The 22,308-nt window shown below is 38.1% G+C and overlaps 1 protein-coding gene across 2 annotated transcripts in view; it reads left to right on the top strand.

Moving 5' to 3' along the window:
- SLC25A16 (solute carrier family 25 member 16) overlaps positions 1-22,308 on the top strand; it is a 49,085-nt gene that overhangs the window by 25,650 nt on the left and 1,127 nt on the right. Inside the window, exons 1-5 of one of the 2 annotated variants that reach the window (XM_047702996.1) lie at positions 1,319-1,464; positions 13,081-13,202; positions 13,501-13,567; positions 18,339-18,501; positions 21,633-21,701. In XM_047702996.1, the coding sequence (XP_047558952.1) occupies positions 13,083-13,202; positions 13,501-13,567; positions 18,339-18,501; positions 21,633-21,701 (419 nt within the window). In that variant the 5' untranslated portion in view covers positions 1,319-1,464; positions 13,081-13,082. Of the gene's footprint in view, positions 1-1,318; positions 1,465-13,080; positions 13,203-13,500; positions 13,568-18,338; positions 18,502-21,632; positions 21,702-22,308 lie in introns of those variants that run through there. The other variant, XM_047702995.1, reaches the window with a different exon arrangement.

Here is a 22,308-nt window from a genome sequence, read left to right as displayed (position 1 = left end):
GGAGAAGGAGAGAGAATCCCAAGCAGACTCCATGCAAAGCACAGAGCCTGATGTAGGGCTCGATCTCATGACTCTGAGATCATGACCTGAGCTGAAACCAGAGTTGGACGCTTAACCTATTGTGCCACCCAGGTGCTCCTGCTCTGGCTTTTAAGGATCAGTTTTGCTATCCCAGCCATACAGAATCGGTCAAGGCGATAGCTGAATTACAAAGTTGTTGGGGAGTTCATCCCATTGTCCAGCTGTTCAAATAATTCTATGTCCATGGGGTCCTTTTATTACTCTCACAGAGTAATAGGCACGAAGATTGTCTATACATGGGCTATTGTGGCAGTTTCTCTGACATTTACCTCAAAATATCTAGCTTAGGCAAATAATAGCATTCAAGGAAAGTTAATCAGAACTGGAGTCTAACATGCTCAAAGGTGTGTTATTGAAACATAATTTTTCTCTTTAAAATCACCCTCATTAAGGGGCGCCTGGGTGGCTCAGTGGGTTAAGCCGCTGCCTTCGGCTCAGGTCATGATCCCAGGTCCTGGGTTCGAGCCCCACATCGGGCTTTCTGCTCAGCAGGGAGCCTGCTTCCTCCTCTCTCTCTGCCTGCCTCTCTGCTTACTTGTGATTTCTCTCTGTCAAATAAATAAATAAAATCTTTAAAAAATAAAAAAAAATAAATAAAATCACCCTCATTTTCAACAAAGATAACCAAATAAAGACCAATTTGTTTGTAAAACAAGTCCAGTTTTAACAAACTTGGCCTAATTATTTATATAAGCACAGCAAGAATAGTGATTGTGACTGTAGTCCTTTTAAATCTGCTTTGCTGGAACTTTGTATAAGGAATTTTATTTTATTTGTGTGTGTGCGCGTGTGTGTATATATATGTATATATATTATATATATATAATGTTTACTTATTTATGTGTGTGTGTGTGTATATATATATATATATATATATATGCGTTGTTTACTTATTTATGTATTTATTTATGTAATCTCTACATCCACCTGGGAGCTCAAACTCATAACCCTGAGATGAGGAGTTGCATGCTATTCCAACTGAGCCAGCCAGGCACCCCTACAAGGAATTTTTTTTTTTTTTAAGATTTTATTTATTTATTTGACAGACAGAGATCACAAGTAGGCTGAGAGGCAGGCAGAGAGAGAGAGATGGAAGCAGGCTCCCCGCTGAGCAGAGAGCCCGATGCGGGGCTCGATCCCAGGACCCTGGGATCATGACCTGAGCCAAAGGCAGAGGCCTTAGCCCACTGAGCCATCCAGGCGCCCCCCTACAAGGAGTTTTAGACTGAACTTTTAGTAACCTTGCAAGGCCAGAAGCCAAGCCAAATTCTTGTGATCAGATTTGCCTACAGTACCTGTAAATTTAAGTGAATTCTTCTCAAGTTCCCCAAAATAGCCCAAGGTTCCTGCATCTACCAGGGAGTGACCTTCTTTACTCACCAGGTAAGATTGCTGGGACTTTGTTAGCAAGATCAGGTCAGCATTTCCATGGGGCTCCGTTGGCTCCATAAAGTCAACCTTAGTTCTTTAAAACTGTTTGGTCATATCTGAGTCTATGCATGTCTTTCTCTAAATATGACCTTCCAGTCAAAGTCTTGACAAAGTAATCAATGTTTCCAATGGTGTCCTGTTACAAGGAGAACAGATTCTTCATTGCCTTAAAGAAAGAATACTCAATGAAAGCTTATGAATTTTGGAGGGTTCAGGTAGGCAGTAAAGATAAATGTTTCAATTTGTTCACAAAGGAATATTTTATCGTATTTCTGTAAGTCAGATTTTTTTTTTTTAAAGATTTTATTTATTTATTTGTCATAGAGAGAGAAGCGAGAGTGAGCACAGGCAGACAGAGTGGCAGGCAGAGGCAGAGGGAAGAGCAGGCTCCCTGCCAAGCAAGGAGCCCAATGTGGGACTCGATCCCAGGACGCTGGGATCATGACCTGAGCCGAAGGCAGCTGCTTAACCAACTGAGCCACCCAGGCGTCCCAAGTCAGATATTTTGAGAGAAAAATTTTCCTTAAATCTGGAGAAGCAAACATTAGAAACAGCTATGTTTCGAAGAAGAGTTATAAAGACTATGATCATCTTTCTCAATTCATTTAGTCCCTGTTACTAATTCTTGTTCTGATTGAATGTAGCTTTTCCATTAGTGCTGGAAATTCTTACCCAGTTTAGTTTTATGATTTCAAAGATGTCAGAAACCTGTATTTGCCAGAAAGTCCTTTTCATGAATCTCCTTGAAAATGAAACATGTTGGGGCACCTGGGTGGCTCAGTGGGTTGGGCCACTGCCTTCGGCTCGGGTCGTGATCTCAGGATCCTGGGATCGAGCCCCATATTGGGCTCTCTGCTCAGCGGGGAGCCTGCATCCCCCTCTCTCTCTGCCTGCCTCTCTGCCTGCTTGTGATCTCTCTCTCTCTCTCTGTCAAATAAATAAATAAATCTTTTTTTTAATTATTTTATTTTATTTTATTTTATTTTTTAAAGATTTTATTTATTTATTTGACAGAGAGAGATCACAAGTAGACAGAGAGGCAGGCAGAGAGAGAGAGAGAGAGGGAAGCAGGCTCCCTGCTGAGCAGAGAGCCCGATGTGGGACTTGATCCCAGGACCCTGAGATCATGACCTGAGCCGAAGGCAGCGGCTTAACCCACTGAGCCACCCAGGCGCCCTAAATAAATAAATCTTAAAAAAAAAAAAAAAGAAAATGAAACATGTTTTTAAGAGCATCAGAACAATAATTATAAATACCAAAAGACTAGGAGTGTCTGTGTAGCTCAGTTGGTTCAGCGTCTGCCTTCAGCTCGGATCATGATCCCGGGGTCCTGGGATTGAGCCCCACATCGGGCTCCCTGCTTAAATGGGAGTCTGCTTCTCCCTCTCCCTGCCCCACCCTCTGCTTGTACTCTCTCTCTCTCTCTCTCTCCCTCAAATAAATAAATGAAATCTTTTATTTAAGACTAAAAGATGGATATGGTGAAATACTGGGTGACAGTTCATTATAGTGCAGTTGACAAGGAAATGAAGTTACTTCTGTGACACAACATTTCAGTAACTAGAATGTCAAGTGATGACCTTATACCAGGACATGTTAAAACTTTAGAGATTTCATATAACTTCTGGAACAGTTACAGCATTTACTCATACAATGTAACCTAAGAAGGTTATCACCATTTGTTTGACAGCGCTTCCTCTGTAACCCAACATGCCAAATAAACGAGCCCAATTAGTCAAAACACCTTCATTTAGAATTTGAATCTTGGGAAGTTTGTTAAAAACCCCAGAAGGTCGTTTGTTTGGGTTTTTTAAAAGTATTTATTTATTTATTTGAGAGTGCGAGTGTGAGCATGAGTAGGAGGGGCAGAAAGAGTGGGAGAGAATCCTAAGCAGACTTTGCTGAGTGCAAAGCCTGATGTGGGGCTCAGTGTCACAACCCTGAGATCATGATCTGAGCGAAAACTAAAAGTTGGACGCTTACTGACTGTGTCACCCAGGCATTCCCCCCTACCTTTTTAAAAATTTAAGTAATCTCTACATTCAATGTGCGGCTTGAACTCCTAATCCTAGGAACTCCCAATCCTGGGATTAAGTAATCTCTACATTCAATGTGTGGCTTGAACTCCCAATCCTGCCTCCAACTGAACCAGCCAGACACCCCAAAACCAGAAGGTTTTTTTTTTTTTTTAAGATTTTATTTATTTATTTGACAGAGAGATCACAAGTAAGCAGACAGGCAGGCAGAGAGAGGAGGAAGCAGGCTCCTTCCTGAGCAGAAAGCCCGATGCGGGACTCGATCCCAGGACCCTGAGATCATGACCTGAGCCGAAGGCAGTGGCTTAACCCATTGAGCCACCCAGGCGCCCCAAAACCAGAAGGTTTTAAAGTAGTTGCCTTAACAAGATAATAGGTTGTTATAAAACTAAAATTTTAATTATCTGCTTAACTAAGGTGGCAATAAAAGATTGTAGAGAAGGTTGTATAGTTATTAGCAAAACTTAACTCCTTTAATATTGAGGAAGTTTTAACTTTGTTAAGTAATCAAAGACCTGATCATGACAAAATATAGAAACTGGTTTTTCTGGGCAGATAAAGGAAAGGAAAACACTTTTTTTTTTACAATTTCTTATCAAGACCAGACCAACAATCTAAGAAAACTTTGTCTTTTTTTTTTTTTTTTTGAAGATTTTATTTATTTATTTGACAGAGAGACCCTCAGAGAGAGCACAAGCAGGCAGAGCAGCAAGCAGAGGGAGAGGGAGAAGCAGGCTTTCTGCTGAGCAGGGAGCCTGACATGGGGCTCAATCCCAGGACCCTGGGATCATGACCTGAGCTGAAGGCATTTGCTTAACCTACTGAGCCACCCAGTTACCGCAGAACTTTGTGTTTTTAACAGAGAAAAAAAAGCCAAATCTCAGTTTTACACCAATGTATTTTTATTTTTTTAATTTTATTTTTATTTATTTACTTTTGTAAAGGAAGCTCTATTCCCAACATGGGGCTTGAGCTTACAACCCTGAGATCAAGAGTCACAGAATTTACTCTCTGAGCCAGGCAGGCACCCCTACCAATATACTTTATTTTTAATTAATTTTTTTAAAGATTTTTATTTATTTATTTGACAGAGATCATTAGTAGGCAGAGAGGCAGGCAGAGAGAGAGGGGCGGAAGTAGGCTTCCCGCCGAGCAGAGAGTCCGATGTGGGGCTCGATCCCAGGACCCTGGGATCGTGACCTGAGTTGAGGGCAGAGGCTTTAACCCACTGAGTCACCCAGGCGCCACCCAATATACTTTTAAAACTCATTCATGGGGTGCCTGTGTGGCTCAGTTGGTTGAGCTTCCAACTCTTGATTTCAGCTCGGGTAATGATCTCATGGTTGGATATTTAGCCCTGCATCCAGCTCTGTGTTGGGCGTGAAGCCAGTTTGAGATTCTCTTTCCTTCTCCCGTTGTCTCCTCCCCACCTCACCCTCCTATCCCCCAACCAAAGAAACAAAGAAACTCATTCATTCCAATCTTAGTCAGTTCTGAACATGCTTAAAATTCTTTTCCAAGGATTCTACTTCACATACTTACAGCTTCCTTTATACATTCAGATTTAGTCATAAGCTTTCTTTCTCTAAATAAGAGAAATTTATTGTCTCTTGTAGGACAGTCTCATTGTAGGACAAAATTATGTTCTTTTCCCTCAACAAAAGTGTATTCTCATCCTTGTACCATTTTATTTATTCAGTCTACTTGTCCTTAACAATAACTTATGAAAATTTTGAGATAGACAAAATTGATCTTCATTTTATGTCATCTTTTTGCTGACAAATTGCAACAGAGATAACATGAATTTATTTGACATTTTAGTAAACCTTGATAGAATAGAAGTTTATATTTAATACTGATAACTCTAAAGACACGTTTATTTTAATTAAACCAACTATCTTGAGTTAGCTTTGATACTGAGTATGTTGCACGTCCTCTAAAAAATCAATTTTGGGGGCACCTGGGTGGCTCAGTGGGTTAAAGCCTCTGCCTTCGGCTCAGGTCATGGTCTCAGGGTCCTGGGATCGAGCCCCGCATCGGGCTCTCTGCTCAGCGGAGAGCCTGCTTCCCTTCCTCTCTCTCTCTGCCTGCCTCTCTGCCTACTTGTGATCTCTGTCTGTCAAATAAATAAAATCTTTAAAAAAAAAAATCAATTTTGTTCTCCGCTGTCAGTTTTACCTGGGGCTCCAGTGAGGAAATCTGAACTGGGTGGTTTAAGTCCAGGGGAACCTCTGGGCCTCTTCATGTTGATTTGGGAGGTGCTTCAGTTTGAACCTCATGAGGAAGTAGCCGAACAGCTTGGGGTGCCTTTTGCTCCTTGATAGCAAGGGTAGGAGGAGCAGGAGTCCATGGTGTTGGAGGTGCTGAGGATGGTACAGGAGCTGGCTAGCCAGTGGTAGTGCAGGAGCTGGAGGAGAGGGAGGCTGAGGCAGAGGTACAGGGGAGCCATTGGCAAGGCCAGAGACAGATTGAAAGTTTGGACTAACATTCCTTTATCTCTGTCTCCTGTCTTTCCTTTTGCCAAGCCAGGCTTTTTTTCTCTGGCTGTTTTTCAGCCCTCTGCACCATTTGTTCAAAATATGTCCTAATGGACTTTCTTCGGGAGCAGAAGGTGTATTCCCTATCTTCCTAGGCAAAAGTTCAGAAAGAACACAGAAGAAACAAAATGAAACTAAACGAAACCAAGAGTACCTCCATTAGTATTCATTCTTCCCCAGAAGTCAGGGGTTTCACTGACTGAATGAACCAAATGGCTTCTTAGTTTTTGGTTCTCCCCAAAAGTCAGAGCTTCACCCGCTGAACCAGGTGGCTTCCTAGACAAAGCTAAGAAAACCAAACCAAAACCCCCTATTTGGAGGCAACCAAATGGGAGGAAGGAATTCAAGAGAGCCTTTCAGTGGCCATCTTTCCTCTGAGCTTAACATATACATAGGCCAGGCGGTGTTACTAGAATATCATTTTCTTCTCAGTCATAGGTTTATAATTAAAAGTAGACCAGTCAGCCAATATTCTCTCTAGGAGGCTTTGAAAGGGTATAGAAATATTACTTCTCATCTGGTACATACACTCACATAGGTACAAATTCCAACAGAGATCCTGCCAAATATGTACCCTAGCTTCCTGTTTACTTCTCATTGTTCCTCTTTCCATTAGTACCCTCGCAAATTTCATCGGCCTCTGCCACAACTCCAAGCTACGCAAGCCTGAACAAATAGGTTATGAAGATGGTTCGAAAGAACCCAATAGTAGGGAACTAAGGAAATACAGGGTCCAATAGGCATTTATTGGGGGGAACTTACCAGGATCCAAATTTCTAGGTCCTGCTACTTCTAATTCATTTCTCTGTTTCACCAAATGCACTTAAGACAGTTGGTGCCAGTTCTGGGCAACTGAGAAAGAAAGTCCTCGAAATGAAACAGGTTTCAGCAGCAAGTAGCCGCAGGTAGCTGACTCAGACCTATCACAGCCACTAGCTCAGGAAACACAGGGAGGTGAGAGGTACTGTCACAGCTAACTGTTCTCTACTGGGGAGTCCTAGGGGGCTGGAGAAATCAGAAGTATAGCTCCTGACTGGCTCACCAGAACTGTAGCTGGGGCTCAGGGGTACAAGAGCACCTGACTCCAGGGTTCCCAAACAGACCAGGTTTGGCCACATGCTGTGGATAAAATCCAGAGGTAGAGGAGGGGATGGTAGTAGAACAAGAAAGGAATTTATTTCTGTGACGCTATTACCCGGAATACAGTGGACTAACATCTCAAAGACTGTCTTGACGGGCTGAGAATACTTCTAGGTTGATATAAGGAAATTGTGGACAAAGGTCGGTGAATACATGCAGGTGGGCGGTAAAGGTTAGGTCGATCATTGTTGTGATGTCAATCCCACGGGGTCTCGCTGGCTCAGGGCCGTTGTTATTGCTTGAGAGATGCTCACAGGATTCTCTGTCCACTTGGTCTTTTGCCTGAGTTAAGAGATAAGCTGGAAAGAACTTAAGCAATTAGAAACTGCAGACTGAGGTCACAATGGGGGTGGTTGAAGTCCTCTTTCATCTTCCCTCTACTGCCTCTGCCTTATAGTGTTAGTTCCTTTGTTAAGAAGTTCTTTATGCTTCTTGCTGGAGCAGAACAAAAAATTTATATTTAAAAAAAATTCATATTTGTCATATTTTCAGAATATAATCTCTGAAGTTTTAATGACCAAGAATTATCTTTCTTTAGTATCATGGTTACAAATATAATTTGCTATCATAGGATTTTTGTGTTTTATACAGTGATAATGAGGTAGTGTTGAGCTCTTCAAAGCTTTGCAAATCAGCAAAATCTAACTGCTGATTAAAGTATGTTTTTGGTTATCATAATTCCTGGATTCTATACTATGGAGACAATGAGAGGGTGAGAATCTAGGGAAAAAGCAGTCACAGTCAGTCTGGATTCATCATTAAGTCCTCAGTTTCTTTCTTTCTTTTTTTTTTTTTTAAGATTTTATTTATTTGACGAGAGAGAGATCACAAGTAGAGAGAGAGAGAGGAGGAGGCAGGCTCCCTGCCTAGCAGAGAGCCCGATGTGGGACTTGATTCCAGAACCCTGAGATCAGGACCTGAGCTGAAGGCAGAGGCTTAACCCACTGAGCCAGGCAGCCACCCAGGCAGCCCCAAGTCCTCAGTTTCTTGACTAAGGGAGGGAAAGAGAAGTTTTGCACATACACAAAAATTGCAGGCACATCTCAACTTGATTGAGTCTTGTTGCTTCCTGGTAGGTGAAGATATACTGGTTTCTGTATTGGATTGTGGTTGTAAAATGGGGGAAGAAGAAAAATATCACCACCACTATCAGAGGTAGGTAGTTTCTGATTTCCCTTAATTGTACTTGGAGGACTTTTTTGGCCTCTCTGTAAAGCAGTGCTAGTTAGAATAGTAAGGAAGAGATATGTGATTATAGAAAAAAGGCCAAAATGGGAGACACTATGTTTATGAATTGAAAAACCCCAGTCACCATGTGGATGACTGATATATATGTCAGTCTGATTACCAGCAGTCAAGCTGACTTCCCACTTTGTTACATATTCTTCTTCAGTAGTCCCTCATTGTTTTTTTTCTTTTTATATTAAAAAAAAAATTTTTTTTTAAAGATTTTATTTATTTGACAGACAGAGACCACAAGGAGGCAGAGAGGCAGGCAGAGAGAGAGGAGGAAGCAGGCTCCTTGCCGAGCAGAGAGCCCGATGTGGGGCTCGATCCCAGGACCTGGAGATCATGACCTGAGCCGAAGGCAGTGGCTTAACCTACTAAGCCACCCAGGCGCCCCTAAAAAAATTTTTTTAATTTGAATTCTTGATGTGCAGGAAGTGATTGAGAATGAAAGAATTCAGGTAAAAAGAGCAGACAAATGATTTGGTTCACAAAAGAAAGGATCGAAAAAATGAATAGTGGGGAGCCTGGGTGGCTCAGCTGGTTAAGCATCTGCCTTCAGCTCAGGTCATGATCTCAGGGTTCCGGGATCGAGCCCAGCATCAGGCTCTCTGCTCAGCAGGGAGCCTGTTTCCCCCTCTCTCTCTGCCTGTCTCTCTGCCTACTTGTGATCTCTCTCTGTCAAATAAATAAATAAAATCTTCTAAAAAAATGAATAGCTTGAAAAAGACTGGGAGAATAATAACAACTAACATTTAAATATAATATTTAGTTTATGTTGGGAATTATATTAAGCATTTATTTACATATATTAACTCATATATTAACTCACTTAAGCTTCATAAAAACCCTCATAGATTCTGAAGTTGACACCCAGGTTAAGTACTTTGCTCAAGGTCACACAGCTAGTTAGAGGTAGAGTCTAATTTGAACTCAATCAGGCTCACTCTAGAGTCCATACTTATAAGTTCTTTTGATGATTTGATCAATTTTGATCATAAGTAAAAAATAAATAGTTTAAAAATAAAAAATAGATTAGTTGAAATGAGAAAAGTTCAAACCAAGAAAATAATGTTAGTGCTAGATTACTTGACAGGTAGACTATACCCCTGCGTAAGTCCCCAGCAAAGCAGGGAGTTTTGGTATTTTGAAAAAGCATTAATATAGTCATTGTGAGGAAAATCAGAACTTAGTTGGATATCCTCAAACTTATTTTACATTGTAATATTCTTTTTAGTTTGAACAATGTAAGACATCATAATCTTTTTCCATAGTTAGGATTTGTAGAAGTCTACATCTAGCCCTGTAGAGGGCTTCATAGTTTTATACTTAGAGTGAAGGGTAAAATATGATTATCAGAAGAATATTTCTTACCTCCCCTTCATTCCAAAAATAAGTAAACATTTAAAGTCACTAATTAGTTTTCAAGATTTCAGAGTGCAAAATTATTAAGAATTCTCTGCTTACATTCTAGGGCTTAAAATTACACTGAAATCATTAAGTTATTTTCAGGAATATTGAAAAACAATAACAAACCTTGGTGATTTTTATATCCCTGTGTAACAAAATTCAACTGAGAAAATTTGAAGATCGGGTTGGCTTTTTCAACAACTCGTCATTGGGCAGCATCCCATCTAGCAAGTAGAAATGAGTGCTGGAAGACTTTTATAACCAGAAGGGGGAAGAGATAAAGAAAGAGTGGGCACATTCCTGAAGAAGGTTGAAACTGCATTTAGGTTAAGTATTAAGAGTTGGTCTGGTGATATGAACTTAGTGCAAGTGACTCCATTTTGGGCCTGTTGTTTCTTTTTTCTTTTTCTTTTTTTTTAAACCTGTTGTTTCTTTTTAAAAAAATTTTTATTATTATTTGTTATTATTTTTAAAGATTTTATTTATTTGACACAGAGAGAGAGCGGATAACCAGGGGGAACTACAGAGAGAGAGGGAGACACAGACTCCCTGCTGAGCAGGGAGCCCGATGCAGGGCTCAATCCCAGGACCTAGAGATCATGACCTGAGCTGAAGGCAGATGCTTAACCAGCTGAGCCACCCAGGCTCCCCAATTTTATTATCTATTTCAGAGATAGAGAGAGAAAAGGAAGCATGAGTGGGCAGAGGGAGAGAGGGAGAAGCAACTCCTTGTTGAGCAGAGAACCCCCATGTGGGGCTCCATCCCAGGATGCTGGGATAATGACCTGAGCTGAAGGCAGACACCTAACCTACTGAGCCATCCAGGCACTCCCTGTTGTTGTTTTTTTTAAAGGGTTTTTCTTTTTTGTTTTTAATTTTATTTATTATTTGACAGAAAGTACAAGCGGGGGAGCAGCAGGGAAAGGGAGAATCACATTCCCACTGAGCAGAAAGCCTGACAGGGGCCTCCAGCTGAGGGCCCTGGGATCATGCCTGAGCTGAAGGCAGACATTTAACTGCTTAATAACTGCTTAACTGGGGCGCCTAGGTGGCTCAGTGGGTTAAGGCCTCTGCCTTCGGCTTGGGTCATGATCCCAGGGTCCTGGGATCGAGCCCCACATCGGGCTCTCTCTCAGCGGGGAGCCTGCTTCCTCCTCTCTCTCTGCCTGCCTCTCTGCCTCCTTGTGATTTCTGTCTGTCAAAAGATAGATAAATCTTAAAAAAAAAAACACAAAAAACTGCTTAACCAACTGAGCCATCCAGGTGCCACCCCCCCAACGCCCGTTGTTTTTTCTTAACAAATGTTAAGAAACCTAAAACAAAGGTTTTGTTTTTCTTTAGGAAGATTAGATTTTTTTTTTTTTTAATTTAAAAGAAATATATGAAAACATGGCTAAAATAGGGGCGCCTTGCATGGGGCTCCCTGCTTGGTGGAGAGCCTGCTTCTTCTCCCTCTGTTCCTCCCTCTGCTGTTCACCTTGCTCGTACTGTCTCTCACTCTCTCTCTCTCTCAAATAATAAATAAAATCTTTTAAAAAGTTAAAAAAAATAATAATTAAAAAGCTCTGTATAGTAAACTATCAAAAAACTGAAGACAACTTACCGAATGGGTGAAGACATTTGCAAATGATATATCCAATAAAACATTAGTATCCAAAATATATAAAGAACTGATACAACCCAACATAAAAATAACCCCAAATAATTCAATTAAAAAATGGACAAAAGACATGAACAGACATTTCTCCAAAGAAGATATGCAGATGGCCAGTGGACGCATAAGATCCTCAACATCACTCATCATCAGGGAAATGCAAATCAAAACCACAATGAGATATCACCTCACACTTTGACCAGAATGGCTAAAATAACTCAAGAAACAGGTATTGGCAAGGCTATGGAGATACAGGAGCCCTCGTGCACTGTTGGTGGGAACACAAACTGGTTGAAGACAGTATAGAATTTCCTCAAATAATTAGAAGTAGAATTACCATATGATCCAGTAATTCCACTACTGCATATTTACCCAAAGAATACAAAAATATTAATTCCAAAGGATGTACGCACTCTTATGATTATTGCAGCATTATTTACAAAAGCCAAATTATGGAAGCAGCCCAAGTATCCATCAATAGATGCATGGATAAAGATGTGAGACATACGTACACACACTGGAATATTATTTTAGGCATAAAAAAGGAATGAAATTTTGTCATTTGCAACAACATAGATAGAGCTAGAGAATATTCTAGCTCCTAAGAATGTATAGAGTTGTTGAAAAAAAAAAAAAAGAATGTATAGAGTTGTTGAAACTATTATTGTATACCCGAACCTAACACTATGTTAACTGTACTGGAATTAAAATAAAATTTTAAAAAAGTAATACCTATTTTTAAAATACATGATTTAATTTAAAAATAACCCAGCTGGATAGTTCATGCAATTTGAAAATTAGATTTATTGATGAAAATCTAGAACTTAATACTAAATCTGCTTATTGGATTTTTATTCCTAAAACAAATTTTTCTAGGACTATGAGCATTTATATTTTTATTACGTTTCATCAACAACAAATTTACAAAAATACTAAGAAGAAAATAATGATCCTGCTTTGAAGTTTAAAAAAAAATGCCTTTAAAATATTTTTATAAGAATTCCAACGGGCGCCTGGGTCGCTCAGTGGGTTAAGTGTCTGCCTTTGGCTCAGGTCATCATCCCAGTTTCCTCGGATTGAGCCATGCTCCCTGCTCAGTACGGAGTCTGCTTCTCCATTTCCCTTTCCCCCTGCCCCTGTGCGTGCGCTCACTTTCTCTCAAATAAATAAATAAAATCTTACAAAAAAATAATTCCTTTGATAAGTAAAACATCTCTTCATTTTAGGATCAGAGATCGTAAATTAAAAGTCAAATATCTTGCCTAGTGCTAGGAGATGGTTTTTTCTTTCTGGTATCTTACCTGGGAATAGACAAGAAATAGAATTTTAAAAAATACTCATAGTACTATTTTCGTGTTAATAATAAAACTTCATAGTGAGAAGAATTTGAAAAGACTTTACAGACTGACCTTTGCTTACAACATTGTTTTTCAGCTGATGATATTCTATCAGTAATATTTTTTATTGCATTGGGTTTTCAACATTGCTATAATTTGAGAGCTCTCCTAATGATAGGAAGATACATATATATGATTTTACATTTAAGTTTCTACTTTTTTTTCAGGTATGACAGCAGTTATCTGTACTTACCCTCTTGACATGGTGAGAGTACGCCTAGCATTCCAGGTGAAAGGGGAACACACTTACACAGGAATTATTCATGCATTCAAAACGATTTATGCAAAGGTATTTCACATTTACTTTTCTCACCTATATTGTGCCCCCCTCTTTTTTATGTAAGCTCCATGTCCAACATGGGGCTTGAACTCTTGACCCAAGATCAAGAGTCTCAAGCTCCACTGATAATTTGAATGTTATTTAAACTCTTTTGTTTACGGTTATTGATATTAATAATAATTATGACACATCTATGTTTTGGGGGGGTTCCAAAATAATTTTTTCATTGGAATATATGCTTTTGTTTTTTGGTATTTTCATACTAAGCACAATGTAATCTTACTTCTAATTTTTCTTCATTCAAAAGGAAGGAGGTTTCCTTGGATTTTACAGAGGCCTGATACCCACTATATTAGGAATGGCTCCATATGCAGGTATTTTCAAATTTGGCAGAATCTTGATCTTTTATTCTTTTCTAAGAATGATTTTTAAATTTTAGCATTTTGTATTCAAGTCCTTATTCACTCTGGATTTATTTTTTTCTTCCTTGAGGATAATCATTTGATCAAGGACCATTTATTAATTAGCCCCTCCTTTCCCCAGTGATCTGCAGTGGTACTTCTAAACATAATAGGTGCAGTTTTATGAATCTTTATATTTGGTAGGACAAGTCCCTTTACCTTTTTTTTTTTTTTAAAGATTTTATTTATTTATTTGACAGAGAGAGAGAGATCACAAGCAGGCAGAGAGGGAGGCAGAGAGAGAGAGAGGGAAGCAGGCCCCCCGCCCAGCAGAGAGCCCGATGAGGGGCTCGATCCCAGGACCCTGAGACCATGATCTGAGCCTAAAGCAGAGGCTTCAACTCACTGAGCCACCCAGGCACCCCTTTTTCCTCTCTCTCTCTCTTTTTTTTTAAAGATTTTATTTATTTATTTAACAGAGAGAGAGAGATCACAAGCAGGCAGAGAGGAAGGCAGAAAGAGAGGGAAACTTTTTTTTTTTTTTTTTTAAGGAAAGTAAGAACTATAGATATTCTGTTATTCTATGCACTTTTTAGAATCAGTTTTTGGTATGGCACAAAAACCCTTGTTGGGATTTTGAATGAAATTTTATACAGATCTTGCACATTTTTTTTTTTAAAGATTTTATTTATTTATCTGACAGACAGAAATCACAAGCAGACAGAGAGGCAGGCAGAGAGAGAGAGGGAAGCAGGCTCCCCGCCGAGCAGAGAGCCCGATGCGGGACTCGATCCCAGGACCCTGAGATCATGACCCGAGCCGAAGGCAGCGGCCTAACCCACTGAGCCACCCAGGCGCCCCTAGATCTTGCACATTTTTGTTAGATATATTTATAGATACCGTATAAGCTGTGTTGTGTCTTTTAGAAAATTGCATTTCAGTTTGTTGTTTGATTTAATTTTATCTGACCTTATAGCTAGCCATTATCCTACTTATTGATATTATAGCCAGCCACTATGTTACTTATAGATGCTTTGGGGTTTCTGTGTGGGAAATTCATATCCTGTACAAATAATACCATTTTTCTTATTTCCATTCTAATCCTTAGTTCCTTATTTATTTATGTTTATCTTAGCTTACTGTAACAGCTAAGGACTTATAGTACAGCAGTGAACAGAAGTGAAGTTACTGGGCATTTTAGCTCCTTAATGATTTTAAAGGGACTGTTTGTAATACTTCTTTACTTAGCATAATGTTCATATATGGCATAAAGGAAGTTTTGGTAAGAATTTATGTGAATTGATGTTGAATTTTATCAGACACCCTTTCCTACATTTACGGATGTGATCATATAGTTTTTTCCTTTAATCTGTTAATATGATGAATGGTCTTAATAGGAGTTCTTTTTTTTTAAGATTTTATTTATTTATTTGGCAGAGACAAAGATCACAAGTAGGCAGAGAAGCAGGCAGAGAGAGAGAAGGGGGGTAAGCAGGCTCCCCACTGAGCAGAGAGCCCGATGCGGGGCTCGATCCCAGGACCCTGAGATCATGACCTGAGCCGAAGGCAGAGGCTTAACCCCTGAGCCACCCAGGTGCCCCTTAATAGGTGTTTTAAGATCAACCCAAATTGATTATGACAAAATGACCTTTTTATGTCCTGTTGAATTAAGTTTGCTCATTGTTCTTAGAAGTTTTACATCTGTATTCCTAAATGAGATTAGCTTGTAATTTTCTTTTTGTAATATCCTTTTGTGGTTTGGATATCAAAGTTATTTAGGTCTTACAAATGAGTTGAAGAGAATTTCCTCATTTTCCATCTTCAGGAATAATCTCTAATAAAATGATTAGAATTGTCTGTTTTTTGAAAGTTTTCATCGTGGATGATTTTTATTTATTTATTTATTTATTTTAAAAGATTTATTTATTTATTTATTTGACAGGCAGAGGTCACAAATAGGCAGAGAGGCAGGCAGAGAGAGAGAAGAAGGGAAGCAGGCTCCCTGCTGAGCAGAGAGCCCGATGTGGGGCTCGATCCCAGGACCCTGGGATCATGACCTGAGCTGAAGACAGAGGCTTTAACCTACTGAGCCACCCAAGCACCCCTCATTGTAGATGATTTTTAAATACTGGTCTAATTTCTTTTTTTTTTTTTTTTAAGATTTTATTTATTTATTTGTCAGAGAGAGAGAGAGAGAACGAGCACAGGCAGACAGAGTGGCAGGCAGAGGGAGAAGCAGGCTCCCCACAGAACAAGGAGCCCGATGTGGGACTCGATCCCAGGACGCTGGGATCATGACCTGAGCCGAAGGCAGCTGCTTAACCAACTGAGCCACCCAGGCATCCCAAATACTGGTCTAATTTCTTAAATGGTTGTAGGACCATTCAGATTTTCTATCTTTTGTGGACCATTTTCGGTAATTCATACCTTTCTTTACCATTTTGAACTTGACCCTTTTGTATTAGTTTCCTTTTTTTTTTGACAAAAGATTTCCCTTATTTCATATTTTTTTACATCTGTTCTATTGTCCTTTTTTTCATTTTTATTTGTTTAATCATTTATTAGATTTTTGCAAAGAATCAGTTTTGGTTTTTGTTTTCTTCTCTAGTCTACCTTTATTTTCCATTTCATTGATTCTTACTCATTTCTTAATTATCTCCTTCTTCCTCAGGTTTATTCTTCAGCTGGATGCTTACCTCATTCATTTTCATCCTTTGGGGTTTTGTTTTTTTTTTTTTTTTTCCTAATAAAGGCTTTCCCCCGCTAAATCCTACTTCAGCTGTATCCCATGAGTTTATTTTATTCATTGTTTTTACTTAAAATGTGGAAATTTTCAAACATGTTCAAAAGTAGATAATAGTATACTGAGCTACCATGCACCTAGCACCTACCTTCAACAATGATAAACTCACTACCAATCTTTTTTCACCTATGCCCCTAAATACTCCCTCCACTCTCATCCCAAATTGTTTTTAAAGCAAATCCATTTTATTTCATCTACAGTATTTCAGTATTCAGCTCCTATCTATGCTTTTTCTTGGTTTTCAAACAAAACCATGAATATTTGCCTAGTGTATTTTTCAGTTTTTTATTTGCTACTTTTTCATGTCTTTGTGTTTTAGGTATTCCTTTTGCAATCATTATGTAACTGGGTATTTTTAAAAATTTGTACTTGTTTCTATACTTTGCTATTTGATTTCTACCTGTGGGCTTTTCTTTTTATGTTTTTAAAAATTTCTTTCTTGTTTGCTTATTTTCTGAACTCTTAACCCACTGTTTTGTATAAATTTACTTGTCCCTTTCTATTGTCGTTGGTCTTTAATTATGATCTTAATCTCCCAAGTTTCAGACCCAGTGATTCCATCTTCTGCAGACCCAGTGGGAAGATCCATCTCAATAGCTTTCTGCTATTGGCTTCATTATTTAGAGTCACTTCATCTCTCTCGTGGGCCCACAACTCCCAAGTGGGCTCCAGCTTATATTTTTGGAAGGCTGTGGTGCTGGGGTTCTTGAAGACCTTCTCAGCCTTTTTGGAAGTCCAGTAGCAATGACAGAGTCATTCAGAGTACCTAGATTGCTGTTATGTTGGAAGCAGAACTTCATAATTTTTTGCTCTATTTTCTTCTCTAAGTTTTTTGTTTCTAAAATATTTTTAACCTAATTATATATGTACATAATTTTGTTTCTTCATTTTTCCCCATTTCCCAAACATTTTTCATATGTTTGAATATTCTTTACAAATGTCATTTTTATTAGTTGTGTCATATTTCACTGAATACTATTCCACATCATTTAGATATTTCTAATTTTTTTTAACTTACTTTTAACCTGCAATTAATTTCCTCATTATGAGCCTTTTCAGATTTTAGATTGTCTTTAAAATAGACTTCCCAAATATAAAAGTATATGAATATTCTAAAATTATGTATCACCAATTCAAAATACTATAATAAGAATTTTGTATAAAGAATAAATGTATATATTGAGGTATTTGCCTAGACTGAATTTTTTTGTTAGTGCTCATTTCTTGTTAAGCATCAAGAATATTTTAAATATATTTTACAATTTAGTAATATCAAGTTATCTTGAGTAATGTTTAGTTATTAGAATTGCTTGAATTCTATTCTTGATTTTGTTAATATAGACTTTAATGGGTCTATTATATAACCATGTAAATGTTCAGCAAGCACCAAGTACATGTTATTGATAAATTAATATTTATTAGATTTCACATGTCTTATGATCCAATATGAACATTTCTTTCATGGTTACAACTCTGCCCTGAAGACAAAATTAGACGCTGAGTTAAAATAACAATTCTTTGTCACTCCTGAAGTTTTTTTTATCTTATTACCATCATTGTTAATGTGAATATAAGTTGTCATATTTACTTGTAATTATTAGTCATGAATTTTAACTTTTACCCATGTGAAACCTTGGAAACTATTTAATTCTATGAATATATAAAGTGGCATTTATAACCAACTACTGCCTTTATTCAATAAACTGAAGTATATATTAGTGTATGAAAACCATGGCTATACTTTTTATAGGTGGTTATTTTGTCATCTTTAGGTTACTTATAAATGTTAATTAAACCTTTTTCTTATAGAATAAACCAAACATCAGAAGTCAGGAAATGTATAGTTTGTTCCTTGAGTTAATTGTTTATTATGAAGAATAGTGTCTTTTTATGACTCATGTAATATTAAGCATCATGGTGAATCTATATTTTGTTTTTCAGGTGTTTCATTTTTTACTTTTGGTACCTTAAAGAGTGTTGGGCTTTCCCATGCTCCTACCCTTCTTGGCAGACCTTCATCAGACAATCCTAATGTCTTAGTTTTGAAAACCCACATAAACTTACTTTGTGGTGGTGTTGCTGGAGCAATAGCACAGACAATATCGTAAGTTTCTTCATCAACTTAATTCAATCTAATCGCAGTTTCAGTCTTGATTTTCAGCATTAGTTAATCATTTTATTTTTTCTAATAGATAATTTAAGCACAGGATCCCTTGCAAAATATAAGCTGTAATCTAATACATTTTTCCAGATGTAGCACTTTAAGCATGTTGTAAATAATTAGGTGCCAAATTGACCAAGTTAATTTGAACCCATCCAGATTCCCGTGCATTCACTTAAAAGAAAGAAAGAGGGGCACCTGGATGGTTCAGTCCACATAGCGTGTGATTCTTGATCTTGGACTTGTAAGTTCGAGTTCCACATTGGGTGTAGAGATTACTTAAAAATAAAATCCTTTAAAAAAATAAAATAAAATCCTTAAAAAATTTTTTTAATGAAAGAAAGATAAAAAAAGCAAGCTAGAGAGAATTTTTAAGTATGGTCATCATACATATTTTCTTATGAATTTGTCTTTATGAGTTTCTGAAATCTGAGCTCTGTGTCTGTGTAAGGAGACACTTCTCTTGCACTAAATCTTGAAGGGTTCTTTTGTGCCAGGCAGTGTACTAGACTTTAGGACTTTTGCTGAAGGCAAAACAAAGTTATTGCTTCAAAAAGCCTATATTCTTAAGACAGTGGCAATACAATAGAATTATAGCTTAATAGAAGTTGTAGTGGGAATATAGACAAAGGTATTACTATATTGTAATTGGGAAGGTGATTTCCAAGAATTTCCCAGCCCAAGAGAGATTGATTAGATGAGATCAAAGAGGCTGGCACACTAGGAAGCAGGAACTTTTCAGGAACAAGAAGAAAAGCTTTCTGTGACTTGAGGAGTATCGTGAAAAAGAGGAAGTAGCGTCACAAAGACAAAAAAGAGTATCCAGGCGCTTGGGTGGCTCAGTGAGTTAAGCCTCTGCCTTTGGCTTGGGTCATGACTCTGCTCAGCGGGGAGCCTGCTACCCCTTTTCTCTCTCACTCTGCCTGCCTCTCTGCCTACTTGTGATTTCTCTCTCTCTGTCAAATAAATAAATAAAATCTTAAAAAAAAAAAAAGTATCCAATAGTAAGGAAAAGTCAGAGTAAAATAAGTACCAAAATGTAAGGTGTTTATTAGATTTTACAATGAAAAGATCACCTTTGCAAAAGCAGATTCAGTGTACCTTTGTGTGGAAGCCAATTGTACGAGGTTGAAGGTCAAGAAGAAAAGGTGTATGATTTACTTTTATAAACCTGACTGTGGAACCTTGCTCATTTTCAGAAACCCTCTAGCTCCCTGATTCTCTTCTTGTTTTTACCGCCTTTTTTCTTTACTACTCACTTCCAATTTAGATCCCTAAAATTTGTCCTTTCTTTCCCACTTCTTTGCTTAAACTGTATTCTGTACCTTTTGACTCTTAGCAAATCCGAAGGCTCCCTTTCAGTTCTTTTGCTTCCTTTCAGTTGTTCTAGTTCTGGGTTTTTGTAACAGTAACCTCTCTCGGTATTTTCTTTGTTTATATCCTCATCTTGCTACCTATTCATGCTGATTTATTAAGGCCCAGCCTGACTTTAGTCCTCTGCTCTTCCCATAAATACCTAGAATAGCTCATCTATCTTTATGGTTTCAGTGGTCACTTCTGCACAGATAACAAATTCTATTTAAGTCTTTGTTACTGACTCTCCATTACTTCTCTAGCAAGCTCTTGGATGTTTCTACTTGGACTTCTGCCATCAGTGCAAACTCCATAGTCCAGGTAGTACTTTCTTCTCTTCCTCTTGGTGACAGTCTTCAGCTCCTAGATTTCTTACTCGTTACTGATAACTATTAATCTTCTAGCCCTGGTAATATCTTGAAATCAATTTTCACATTCCCAGTTATCACTCTGTCTTATTTTTTACTGTAGAACATTGCCCAATGTGCTTTTTCTTTCTTTCTGTTATTTCCCTTGTTCTACTCCCTGTACCTGGTCTTCTTCCATTCCCCCCTTTCTACTAACCAATTCCTGGTACTCACATACGTCTTTCCCTGTTTGGAAACTGAATCCTTCAGGTTGAGGTTTTTGTCCCTTAATTCTCATAAAGTTTCTTCCTCTTACTATCCCCCTTAAAAAAATAATTCCTGGAGATGCTATTGAAATACATATGGAGCTTTAGTGACTGGTAATGTTATTTGTTAAACTGTTTGATTAAAAAACATGGTTTCTTTTCAATTATAACATTTCATTGAAAATAGAAATGTATATAAAAGTATATTATTATTTTTGTTATATATCATTTAGGTATATAGTACGTACCATGGAAATCTTTGAATAGGAAAGTAGAAAACAGCTTTGTCACACTGGAGCATGTCTCTAAGATTCAATTGACTAATGTTGGGATAATAGTACCTACTTCACGTAGTTGTGAAGATACAATGAGATAATTTACATAAATTGTTCAGCATAGGACCTAACACGAGTAGTCAATATTAGCAAAATAAAAGTAATTTTAAAAAATCACTTGTGGTCCCACTCCTATAAAAGATTACTTTTATAAATTTCATTTCAGGTAATTTTTTTTTACATAGCATTTTCTCTGTCTTCTAAATGCAATATGTGTATTGTTCGTTTTTGTCCTTAAGGGAAAATTTTGGTCTACTGTATACTGGGGGACTTGCTGAATACTCGTAGAATAGTGGTTCTCATCTGGGGGTGATTTTGCCCCCAGTGGACATTTATTAATGACTGGAGACAATTTTGACTGTCACAGCTGGCATGTAGTCAGCAGAGGCCAGGGATGCACTTATAGCACAGGATAGACCCCGCACAATTAAGAATTACCCAGCCTAAAATGTCCATAGTGCCAAAGTTGCCAAGCCATGTCTTAGCTTCCAAAAATGAAAAATACTCAGTTTGAATCTTCAGAAAGTAGCATTTAATTTGGCCTTGAGGAACGAATAGAACACTGTGTTGTAATGCTGAGAGAGAAGAATCATCTAAACCAATGGAACCACATAAGCAAAAGCAAGACCTTATGGGCTTATATATGGACTCCCAAAACAATAAAAACATAGGAACACATTCTTTTCTAAGGAAATAATATATAGGGCTTTGTATTCAATAATTGTTGAGTAGAACACTAAAAGTCATTTTTAAGTCCTGCCTTTTTCTTCTAGCTACCCATTTGATGTAACTCGTCGGCGAATGCAATTAGGAACTGTTCTTCCAGAATTTGAAAAGTGCCTGTAAGTTCTCGTTCTCTGTCATTGTTCATTTTCTTTAGGAAATGTAATGTTTAAAGTGAGTAGGGAAATAGGACTATGGTCTTACTAGTTGTCCAGATATTATTATGAAATAGTGTTGCCAGTAAATATTACAGACATAATCCAAACAAAATAGATTGGACTAATGAGCCTGGCAGTTCTGTGTATAATGCTTGTACTTGTTTGGAATGAATTGCTGCTTTATTGTGAATTTTCAGGTTGGTGGGTTTTTTTGTTTTGTTTTGTTTTTAATATTTTATTTATTTATTTGACAGAGAGAGATCACAAGTAGGCAGAGAGGAAGGTGGCGGGAGAGGGGAAGCAGACTCCCTGCTGAGCAGAGAGCCCGATGCGGGGCTTGATCCCAGGACCCTGGGATCATGACCTGAGCCAAAGGCAGAGGCTTTAACCCACTGAGCCACCCAGGTGCCCCTTAAAAAATTTTTATTATTATATTATTTTTAGCTTATTTTTACACTTGTTTTCCAAAAGCTATTTAAGATGGCATTTTGGCTTCTTTTAAAAATGCTGTTATGGGGTACCTGGGTGACTAGGGGGTTAAGCCTCTGCCTTTGGTTCAGATCATGAT

The sequence above is a fragment of the Lutra lutra genome, chromosome 14, assembly GCF_902655055.1.
Source record: "Lutra lutra chromosome 14, mLutLut1.2, whole genome shotgun sequence".
Classification (NCBI taxonomy): domain Eukaryota; kingdom Metazoa; phylum Chordata; class Mammalia; order Carnivora; family Mustelidae; genus Lutra; species Lutra lutra.
Note: the sequence above shows the minus strand (reverse complement) of the source record. Positions and strands in the feature narration are given on the sequence as shown.